Source organism: Atractosteus spatula, chromosome 7, assembly GCF_055471065.1.
Source record: "Atractosteus spatula isolate fAtrSpa1 chromosome 7, fAtrSpa1.hap1, whole genome shotgun sequence".
NCBI classification, from domain to species: Eukaryota; Metazoa; Chordata; class Actinopteri; order Semionotiformes; family Lepisosteidae; genus Atractosteus; species Atractosteus spatula.
This window is the reverse complement of record NC_142712.1, coordinates 14,600,127-14,611,403: the sequence shown is the minus strand read 5'-3', so window position 1 is coordinate 14,611,403 and position 11,277 is coordinate 14,600,127. Positions and strand designations below refer to the sequence as shown.

Here is an 11,277-nt window from a genome sequence, read left to right as displayed (position 1 = left end):
ACCAAGGGATATAATAATAGTCAGAAGCATTTGTAAGAAAGTCAAAGTTGTATCTCAACAATCTTAACAAAGCTAATACTCCACACAGCTATCTAGTGTACCTTCTTGAACTTTGGGAATTATTCCGTTTTTAAATTCCCCTATTAATTCTCTTGGAAGAATACACAATAGACTGAGAACTAAAAGCTCAGGGTCTATTTTCCAGATCATATACAGTACATGGTATTGTTTTGCAGCTCTTAGAATCATAAGAGCACCCTCACATGCACACAATTATTGTCATACCACTTGAGGACAGGATGATGACAACTGCGCTCTGGTGCATAATAGGATGGCTTATAGTGGGGTGCAGGTACAGTATAGACAGCACACAAATTTCACCATCATCTTTCAGGTACAAAATAGAGTTAGCATATCTTAACAAATCTATAATAGAGGGTATGTATTAAATAAGAGCTTCTTTGTATTTTTTAAATAATTTTTGAAGAATTTCTGTTTATCTTTAACTGTTAACTCTTTTTTTAAAAAAATAGCAAATAGAGAATCTTTTCTCTATTTATAATAATATAATATTATTATAATCATAATATAATATAGACAAATTGTATGGTCATTTATAACATTACCTTCTGTGATAGACAAAATGATATCAAGAAGGTAGCTCCGTTAGCATGCATAGGCTGCAAAGGAACAAGTAAAGGTTTATTCTGTGCTGAAAAGAGAAAAAAGGAGACACAACGTTTAAGCTGTGGAGTCTTCTTCAGGTATTCTTCCCTTTTCTTCTCTTTTCAGCATGGAATAAACCTTTACTTGTTCCTTGACAAAATTATATGACTGGGAAATTAAATTGAAATAGAGTATGTGATGCTCATATTATTTCTATTTTACTAGAATCATTGTTAATATTACAGATGTGTTGTCAACTTTAAATTTTATTTCCTTTTAAATTTTAGACTTGAGAAAAAGTTAAAAGGAGAATAATTTCAGCAGCTGGGAGCTGACTGCTGGCAGCAATGGAGATAAACACCACATTTCCTTCCCCTGTGGGGTTTCTGATCTCTGGATTTCAGAATCTGCCGCACAGTGATTATTATTTCATATTCCTGGCTTTCGTTTACCTTGGAACCCTGATAGCCAATTTTATTTTAATGTCCATAATATGGCTGTCTGAATGTCTTCATACACCAAAGTACATAGCAGTTTTTAATTTATCTGTTGTAGACGTGAGCATTAGCACGGCTCTTATTCCAAAATGTATAAGTCAGTTTCTTTTTGATTCACGATTTGTCTTATATGAGACATGTTTAACTCAAATGTTATTTGTTCAGTCTTTCTATGGCTTGGAATCTCTGTCTCTTGTTGTTATGTCTTATGAAAGATTCATCTCAATTTGTTTTCCACTGAGAAGCAGCACGATCAACACAAATGTGAGGATGTTCATTATAATTGGTTTCTGCTGGGTATTATCTTTTACATATTTTGGTGTTGCAGTGGTTTTTATAACACGCTTGTCATTCTGCAAACCTGTTCCTGTCATTAAGAGTTATTTCTGTGATCACGGACCAGTGTTCAAAGAGGCCTGCAGCAGCGACAGTGCAAATAGGGTCATAGCCAGTGTTTATACTGTTGCTTTCATTTTTCTGCCACTGGCATTGATTATCTTATCATATGTGTGCATTATAGCTGTTCTTTCCAGGATTGTATCTGCACAGGGCAGGTGGAAAGCATTTAAAACATGTATGGCTCACTTAGCCTTAGTGGTCATATTCTTTATACCTGTTTTAGTAACATATATGATTGTATGGACAAATTTACCAATGGAAACTAACACCAGAATCCTCAACACATCTTTGGCAGCAACCCTGCCTCCTCTCTTGAATCCCATCATATACACCTTAAAAACTGAGGAGATAATGGAGCAAATTAAGAATTTCATACGGAAAAAGAAGGCTGCACCGGTAAAACTTTAGTACTAATTTTATTCCCCAAGTGCAATTTTGTTCTCTATACAGAATTACAGTTAATTGTTCTCAGTGTTATGATATACTGTAGTAACCACTCTTCAGCAAAAGAGAGTAAAATACTGAATCAATGTTATTTTTCAGTTCAGCGTCTGTTTGTTACCTGTATTTCTTTAGGTAAATCTGATTCATTCCTAATATTTAAATTATTAGTACTTTAATGAAACAGTTAAAGAGATGTATTTAGTTGTGTGATCTTAAGCATGAATTGTGTAGTCCATGTGATATACTTACTGTATACATTTCTTTATCAAAGAATAATGTACATTGAATAAAAACAGATTTCTTATCCATTTCTGCAAACCATTGACATACAAATCATTCCAACATAATTCTCAAAAACCCTCTTGTGGCTCAATGTTTAAGGTCTGTTCTGTCCCAGATCTAGGATTCATCCTTTGTTCCCTTTCCTTCTAAGGGACTTTTTGCTCTTGTCTGTGCCCACAGCACTCAACCCAGTTCCCAGCCACACTGGTTTTGAAAGCCATTTTCACTTGATTTGTTGATTTTGCTACTAAATGTATTGCAATTCATTCAAATGTGTATTCATGTTCAAGATTATGGATCTTTTGTGTATTGCATTTTATGAAAGCTAATAAGCAATATAAAATCTTAAACATTCATAATATAATATTCTATAAAACCTTAAATTAATAATATTTTCAGATTTTCATCTGCTGTAACCAATGAACAAACTTAATTTTTGTTTTAATGTAGTCATTTCCAGCTACAGATGTAGTCATTTAGAATGTGTGTTAAAACCCTGTAATGGATTACAAGGCCTGCACCTTACCGCAGTGATTCACTGGCCAAAGATGATCGACAGGTGCCACTTGTGGTGCATTAGATGTTAGTGAAACAATTGCTTCATTTAGTCTCTCTACTATGCATGTTTAAATCCACTTAATATGGAATTTTACAACTACAGGGAAATTTTGGTAGCTGAGTATAAAAATAACAGGAGCATAATGTCTCTTAATGTCACTGATGACATTCATTTAATAATATAAATATATAAAACATACTGTATGTGGCTGGTAGTGGTAGCTAAACTAAAATTAAAAAAACACAACATTATTCCCGTTATGCCAGGCCCGACAAAGTGTTGAACAGGCTCGGCAAAAATTAGAAGTCAATGAGCCAGAGATATGCGGCAAGCAGAGAGAGTTTATTTAATAATGACAGCACTGATGAGGACAAACAGAACTGAGGCTGAGGAGATGGCTGGGGCAGTAGCTGTGCAGTTGATGCAGACAGAGCAGAGGCTGAGGTCAGAGGTATAAATGAGATGATCAGTGGCAACAGGACTCAGAACCGAGAAACACTGGAAAATACTTCTGAGTACCTGGAACTGAAACAGAGACAAGACAAGGTTAGTGACTCAATGTCTGAGCCCCAAGGAATGTTTCATCAGGGCTTAAATACTGCGTAAGGTCCCCTGATAATATGGAATTGCAGATCTAAAGAAATTAATAATATTACTTTTAAACAATTATTTTTGAGACACAATGCTTCAAATGTCAATAACCTTGCAAACAAATGACACAGAGCCTTCATACCACAGGCATTTTAAAGATGATGATTTTATATAACTTTATAAATAAAAACAATATTAATTTAATGTCTTACAGATGCAGCCATTCAAAGTGCGCGGCACAGACACGTACCGGAGGTAATTGGCTACGGCCTTGCGCATCATGACCCGCGATGACGCAAAATACCGCGGTACGTGATTGGTTGACCGACAGGGGCACTCGTGGTGCGTTGGTTGGTCGTAGGAAGATTTAAATGTCTTTACTGTGCCCGTTTTAGTATTGAATATTTATATGGAATTTTACCACTGAAGGGAAATCTTAGTAGCTGAGCATAAAAAGAATAGGAGCATACTGTAATGCGTGTGAAGGCCATAAACGATATTAATTTTGGAACATAAACATACAGTATATGGCTGGTCTTGGTACTTTAAAGAAAAAATACACACCAGTATTCCATTTCTCCCTAAACATTTTAAGCATCGAAGTCTTTAACTAACATGATACCGGAGTCAACAAGCATACTTTTAGAATTTGATTAAAAGGGAATATAATATGGAATGGCGTATCTAAAGAAATTAATAACAATATAATTATATTCATGTACCGCAACACAAGCCGGAATCCAGCCGGAGCCATGACTTTTTTTTTAACAAACATTTCTTTGAAAAAATAAAACATTTTCCTGAGTCAGAGATTAAATAAAACTTCACTCGCACCAAACACATTTATATTTCTAAATATCACAACATGATCGAATTTAAGTCATTTTAATAACAATGAATAGTCACCTATGCGTTACAATATAAACATTTATATTGCACCTTGAATTGAATTGAATTGAGAGAGGGGGGGGGGAGGGCGAGCGTGAGAGCACAGCCAGGACAGACAGGCAAATAAGATACACTCCACAGACATTCACAACAGCGACATATCATAAAATGTTTGCACATGTTGTTAAATTATTACTTGTTTTTCAGGAAGTTAAAAAAACACTTGAATTACTTATCCAGTCTCTCGAAATAAAATTATTTTTCAAGCAATGCAACTAACGTCGGGCAACGTGTTTTTTTTAATCCAACATTGACAGCCACATCTTAAATCTTGTCAGTCAGCTCCTTTTTCTCTATTTGAATTGTGGCGATTCAAACAACTTGGGATAACAAGTGGTCTCAAAGTCACCGAGCTCACAGAGCTTCAACAACAGATGACAATTTCCTTAATCCTTCCTTAGTCTTCCTGAAATTGTCAGATTATAAGTGAATAAATGCATTTTATTAATAACACGTTTGCATTTGTTTGCGAGCTATATTATGTATTTTTTATATGTAAGATATAATGATGTGTTCCTGCTTACACATCGCACGACTTTAAAAGCTAGAAAAACAGGTTTCGATTCACATTATCTGGCGAGCCTTGTTTTGTCAAAGGACAGCACACTCTCTCTTGCTTGCCCTAAACGGACAATACACAGGGGGGAGGGCAAGCAAGAGAGAGAGGGGGGGTGGGGGGTGATATGTGAATATGATAATGTGAATTCCATCAAGTCAGGCACCTGTGAATTTGCAGTATTCCCAGAAAGAGCAGCATCCCATCCACTGTTCCTCCAGAAAGCTTATGCAGAAGTGAAGGAATTAAATATGGAATTAATATGGAATTTAATATGGAATTAAATCGGTTTCACAGGTATTTTCAAAGTAGAAGGGGGCGAGATTTCCAGCGAAAGACACCTCCCCCCCTCCAAAACCCAGTAAGTACAGTACTTACTAGTTAAGAAAGCTAGGTGTTAGCATAAATTATTAGTAATCAATAATATTAAATTTAGCACTGTAATAAATTGTGCTAATAATAAATTCTATTCTACTCTGAGAATGTAGGGGGAGGAAGAATGCCCGTGGTCTTTTCACTTACTGCAATATTATGGACACTCAATTGACTTTAAAAAAAAAAAAAACTTTTTTTTGACAGCTGGTACAGCACCCAACCGCGCCCACGCACCAACATTATATTTTCATGTACGGGTAGAATATGTTCATTGTCTTCCAATGAAAGAAGAGTTCCTTTCGCCGTAGTCGGGAGACATTAGAAGCTTGCCACGCCCGGACAGTTACAACAACGCATTAGCATGTTAAAGCGATTTCATTGAGGAGCCTAGCTTTCTTAACTAGTAAGTACTGTACTTACTGGGTTTTGGAGGGGGGGAGGTGTCTTTCGCTGGAAATCTCGCCCCCTTCTACTTTGAAAATACCTGTGAAACCAGTTTAATTCGTCACAGCCAGCACTCCTGCAGAGAGGGGGGTTGTACTTGCAGTGCATCAGTATAGATGGGAAAGCCAGAGCCGAGTCAAGTCTAGCCATGTGTGAGTCTAGTCTCACAGAGCTTCAACAGCAGATGACAACTTGTGAGTTTGATTAAGAATGAATAAAAAGTGTGAAAAGTGTGGTGTGGACGGCTGAGGAGAGAATGCAGGCTCGCGCTGTGTCCGTTATTCTTTTTGTCTTCTTCTGGCTTGGTCAGATAGTTTTTGTTTTTGTTTTATCAATAAAGTTTGATAATCGGCCAGTGAAAGCTCTGTTGTCCTTCACATGAATGCCTGAAACATTGTACCGAACCCAGGATTTTACAGTATTTTTTCTTTAAAATACCAATAACGGCAACATACAGTTTACATAATATGTTGATGTTCCAAAATTAATATCGTTTATGACCTTTATGACCTTCGTTATGCTCTTCGTTAATGTCTAAGCCAGAACACATCATTATATCTCATTTTGTATTTCTTAAAAAAAAAATTTGCCCAGCCTAACAGTATTGTTGTTATTGTTTTTATCCTGTAAAGCGCTTTGAGGAGCCACCTTTAAAGGCGCCATATACAATAAAGTTCATTATTATTACTATTGTTAATTTGCTGGACAGAGAAGTGAACATTATTACACAGAAGACAAAGATAGTGATTTACATTGCATTGTGCTGCTGTAATACAGTTTTAAATAATTAAAAGTCTAAACAGTATCAGCTTTATTTATGGGTTTTAAATAAAGGCGATTTAAACGCGATTTAAATCAATATAAATGTTTATATTGTAACGCATAGGTGACTATTTATTGTTATTAAAATGACTTAAATTCGATCATGTTGTGATATTTAGAAATATAGATTTGTTTGGTGCGAGTGAAGTTTTATTTAATCTCTGACCCAGGGAAACGTTTTATTTTTTCAAAGAAATGTTTGTTAAAAAAAAGTCATGGCTTCGGCTGCATTCGAACACCCAACGTGTGAGATGGGAATCAGGAACCTAACCCACAGCGCCACCGGCAAGGTCACATGAGGAGTGTTGAAAAAGCCCTACAAACATTATCAACAGACATCGTACAGCGTGTACTATTCTTCTGTTGCGGTACATGAATATAATTATACCGTTATTAATTTCTTTAGATACGCGATTCCATATTATATTCCCTTTTAATCAAATTCTAAAAGTATGCTTGTTGACTCCGGTATCACGTTAGTTAAAGACTTCGATGCTTAAAATGTTTAGGGAGAAATGGAATACTGGTATGTATGTTTTCTTTAAAGTACCAAGACCAGCCATATACTGTATGTTTATGTTCCAAAATTAATATCGTTTATGGCCTTCACACGCGTTACAGTATGCTCCTATTCTTTTTATGCTTAGCTACTAAGATTTCCCTTCAGTGGTAAAATTCCATATAAATCTTCAATACTTAAACGGGCACAGTAAAGACATTAAATATACATAAACATACTATATACAGTACAGTTTGCATACAGTAATCTGTTTATGTTCCTAAATTAATCTCTTTTATGAGCATGTGAAAGGCATGGTGAATCGGAGATTCTCAAAAATTACTGTACTTTGCATGATTGGAAACAAATGCATGATTGCGAAATGCTGTGGTGTTACTTTTACAAAGACGGTCAATGAAAAAAAGAATGTGGACCAGGGCAATACTTTGAGTTTACACTTACAGCTTGTCCAAGGTCATTCATTATTAATACTATTAGTAATATCTTCGTTAAAGACTTTGATGGCCACAGCTCAAACATGAGAGGTTGAGCTTTATTAGCTCCACCTTGCGGAAATTCCGGATACTATTATTTTACTTGCGGTACTATACGAGAATTTACGGTAACTTGCGGTAGACTACGTAAAGCGCACTGCAAAATAATGCGGTATCGCCCGCTTGTTTTGAATGGCTGCATCTGTACATACTGTAATATACAATTTTACAATTAATAAAAGTCTAAATATTATACAACTTAAAATTCTATAATTGTAAAATGATTCAAAACCAGCCATTTTCTGGAGACAGCCCAAATGCTTCACCATGCTAGGTTAAGTATTCACACTGCTCCAACTGACGGTTTCACAAAGTAGTGCATCTAAAAACACATTTAAAAAAAAATCAGGGTTTTTTTTTATGGCATGTTAGGGCATGCACACTGCAAAGTGATACGGTATCTGGCAGGCATTCTGAATGGCTGGATCTGTACAGTACCTTATTATTCAGAGATACAGACTTGTGTGTTACCAAGTAAAGAGCACACATACCCCAATATCAGATGGTATTTGAAAAATCCAAGTTCAAAGGAAAGACTACCTCTACCAACACCACTTCCAGCACCAGCCAGGTTTCCAAACTAGTTACCCATCTAAGGACTGACCAAACTCATCATGTTTAAAAATTCACTAAATAAACACAATACACATTTTTTGTGTTTTTAATGGTTTTTAATAATGTAAAGCAATTTGGATCAGTAAAATCTGCTCTATTTACTTTAAAGACCTGAACATTTCACACATTTGATCTTTATCATCTTAAGTTGATTTTCTGTGATATTGTGGTGAAACTATTTTTTCAATGTATCTCCACAATGTGTTAGACAATCATTGTATGTGAATTCCTGGGTTAGTTCCAGATAGTTTAGTGCTATCTGCGTGGAGTATATTTAATCCAAGTGCACCGGTCCTCCCACAGTCCAAAAACATACTGGTAGGTGAACTGGCTTCTGGATAAATGGCTCTAGGTGTGCATGTTTGTGCTTGCTACTGTATTTGTGATGGACTTTCGTTTCATCCAGGGTATACCCTGCCTTGCTTCTATTGCCTGCCAGCATAGGCACTGGCTCCCCTGTGACCCTGAATTGGAAGTAGAGTAGGTTGATTTTTATGTAATTCAAGATGGTTTGTTACTAGGGTCAATCAAACCCCTAATGAATATTAAAAAATCTATATAGTCCATTTTATGGAAAACATGCCTCTATAGATCAATAGGTTTTAATATTAAGTATTCAGTTAATTAATCAACAATAAGAAAAAACAATGAAAATCAAGCACAAACTTTATCAATGCTTTCAAAAAGTATAATATGTGTCAGAAGCACCTGTATAAAAATGTCTCAGAGTAATATCATAGAAATCCAAAGAAAGATTTATTTAACTGATTTCCTTCTTGAACCTTTGTCTTTTTGTCCTTTTAAACTAACAGTAAAAACAATGGTATTCTCCTGTTAATTCTCTTGAAAGAATTCACAATAGGCACTAAAGGCAAGGGCTCAGGGCCTAGTTTCCTGATCACTTACTGTACATGGTACTATTTTGCAGGTCCTTCTCAATAACACAAGAGCACCCTCATAACACAAAGGAATTGTCATACCACTTGAGGACAATGTGATGACAACTACGCTCTGGCGCATAACAGGATGACTTAGGGTAGAGTGCTGATATAGAGACAGCATATAGAGACAGAAAAACAAATTTCACCATCATCTTTCTGTCAGGTACGAAACGGAGTTAACACTTCTAAATATATTTACAATAGAGCTTATTTATTAAAGTGTGTTTGTATTTAGTTACCTAAACTTTTATTTTCTTCATTTTATTTAAATGTACAGAAGTGCTGTGTGTCCACACAAAAAAAAAATCCCTCAGGGGACAATGCATATTATCTTATCTTAAACTCTTATTTAAAAATACTGAATTGAGAGACATAGACAAATTATAAGTTAACATACAGTATGATATCTCTTCAGTTCTGTAATAGTCAATACTATATTACTAACAAATGAAATTGAAACAGAGCATGTGATGTGGACATTGTTCCCTTTTTACTAGAATCTTGTTTATATAGAATCTATGTTAATATTACATTATTGCTATCTCCTTTGACTTTTATTGACAATTTGATTTTAGGCTTGAGAAAAAGCAAAAAGGGGCATACTGAAGCACCGTTTCAGCAGCTGGCAGTAATGGAGATAAACGCCACATTTCCTTCCCCTGTGGGGTTTCTGATCTCTGGATTACAGAATCTGCAGAACAGTGACTATTATTTTATATTCCTGGCTTTCGTTTACCTGGGAACACTGATAGCCAATTGTATTCTAATGTCCATAATATGGCTGTCAGAGTGTCTTCATACACCAAAGTACATGGCAGTTTTTAATTTATCTATTGTAGACTTGAGCATTAGCACAGCTCTTATTCCAAAATGTTTACATCAATTTCTTTTTGACTCACGATTTGTGTTATATGAGACATGTTTAACTCAGATGTTATTTGTTCAGTCTTTATATGGCTTGGAATCTCTCTCCCTTGTTGTTATGTCTTATGAAAGACTCGTCTCTATTTGTTTTCCACTGAGAAGCAGCACAATCAATACAAACACCAGAATGTTTGTTATTCTTGCTTTCTGCTGGGTAATATCTTTCACATATTTTGGTGTTGCAGTGGGTTTTATAACACGCTTGGCATTCTGTGAACCTATTCCTGTCATTAAGAGTTATTTCTGTGATCATGGACCAGTGTTCAGAGCGGCCTGTAATGATAATAGTGCAAATTTAATTATAGGCAAAGTTTATACTGTTCTTTTCATTTTTCTGCCATTTGCATTGATTATTCTATCATATGTGTGCATTATAGCTGCTCTTTCCAGGATTGCATCTGCACAAGGGAGGTGGAAAGCATTTAAAACATGCACGGGTCACTTAGCCTTAGTGGTCATATTCTTTATACCTGTTTTAGTAACATATATGATTGCTTGGATAAATTTCACAGTCGAAACTAACACCAGAATCCTCAACACATCTTTGTCAGCAACCCTGCCTCCTCTACTGAATCCCATCATATACACCTTAAAAACTGAGGAGGTAATGGAGAAAATAAAGAATTTCATAAGGAAACGGAAGTCTGCACCAATAAATCATTAGTACTGTAATTAGTCATGGAGTGCACATTTTTTCTCTGAACAGAATACAGTTACTTTGTTCTCAGTGTTATTATGTAGTAACAACTCTTCAGCAAAATAGAGTAAAGTACAAAACAAAATGTAATTTATCTTGCATTGTTTTTATTTGTAATTGTAATTGTGTAATTAAGAAAAATATTTTTAAGTTTAATCGCAACAATGATCTTTCTGCCTTTTACAGACTATTCTTTTCAGAAGTGTAATTCAACAATTCAGCAGCTGTTTGTTGCCTATATTTCTTTAGATAAATCTGATTCAGTACTAATATTTAAATAACTCATAGAAGAAATGTATTTGGTCGTGTGATCTTGAAACTTGAATTGTGTAGACCACATAATATATTTCTTTATCAAAGAATAATGTGCATTGGACAGTTTATTTCAAAGCCTTTATGCCATTCTGAATAAAAACAGATTTCTTATACATACATACAAATCATTCCAACATAATTCTCAAAAA

General features: G+C 35.2%; 2 protein-coding genes across 2 annotated transcripts; both read left to right on the top strand.

Moving 5' to 3' along the window:
- Positions 1-1,013: 1,013 nt before the first annotated feature.
- On the top strand, positions 1,014-1,970 carry LOC148830577 (olfactory receptor 2A12-like). Its single transcript, XM_088919929.1, has one exon. It carries the CDS (start codon positions 1,014-1,016, stop codon positions 1,968-1,970), a length of 957 nt encoding a protein of 318 aa, XP_088776055.1.
- Positions 1,971-9,823: 7,853 nt separating this feature from the next.
- LOC148830576 (olfactory receptor 6N1-like) lies at positions 9,824-10,780 on the top strand. The gene has a single exon (XM_088919928.1). The coding sequence runs from the start codon at positions 9,824-9,826 to the stop codon at positions 10,778-10,780; it is 957 nt and encodes a 318-aa protein (XP_088776054.1).
- Positions 10,781-11,277: the final 497 nt, after the last annotated feature.

Coding starts and splice junctions, on each gene's coding strand:
- LOC148830577 (XM_088919929.1), top strand. CDS start 1,014: ATGGAGATAAACACCACATTTCCTTCCCCTGTGGGGTTTCTGATCTCT.
- LOC148830576 (XM_088919928.1), top strand. CDS start 9,824: ATGGAGATAAACGCCACATTTCCTTCCCCTGTGGGGTTTCTGATCTCT.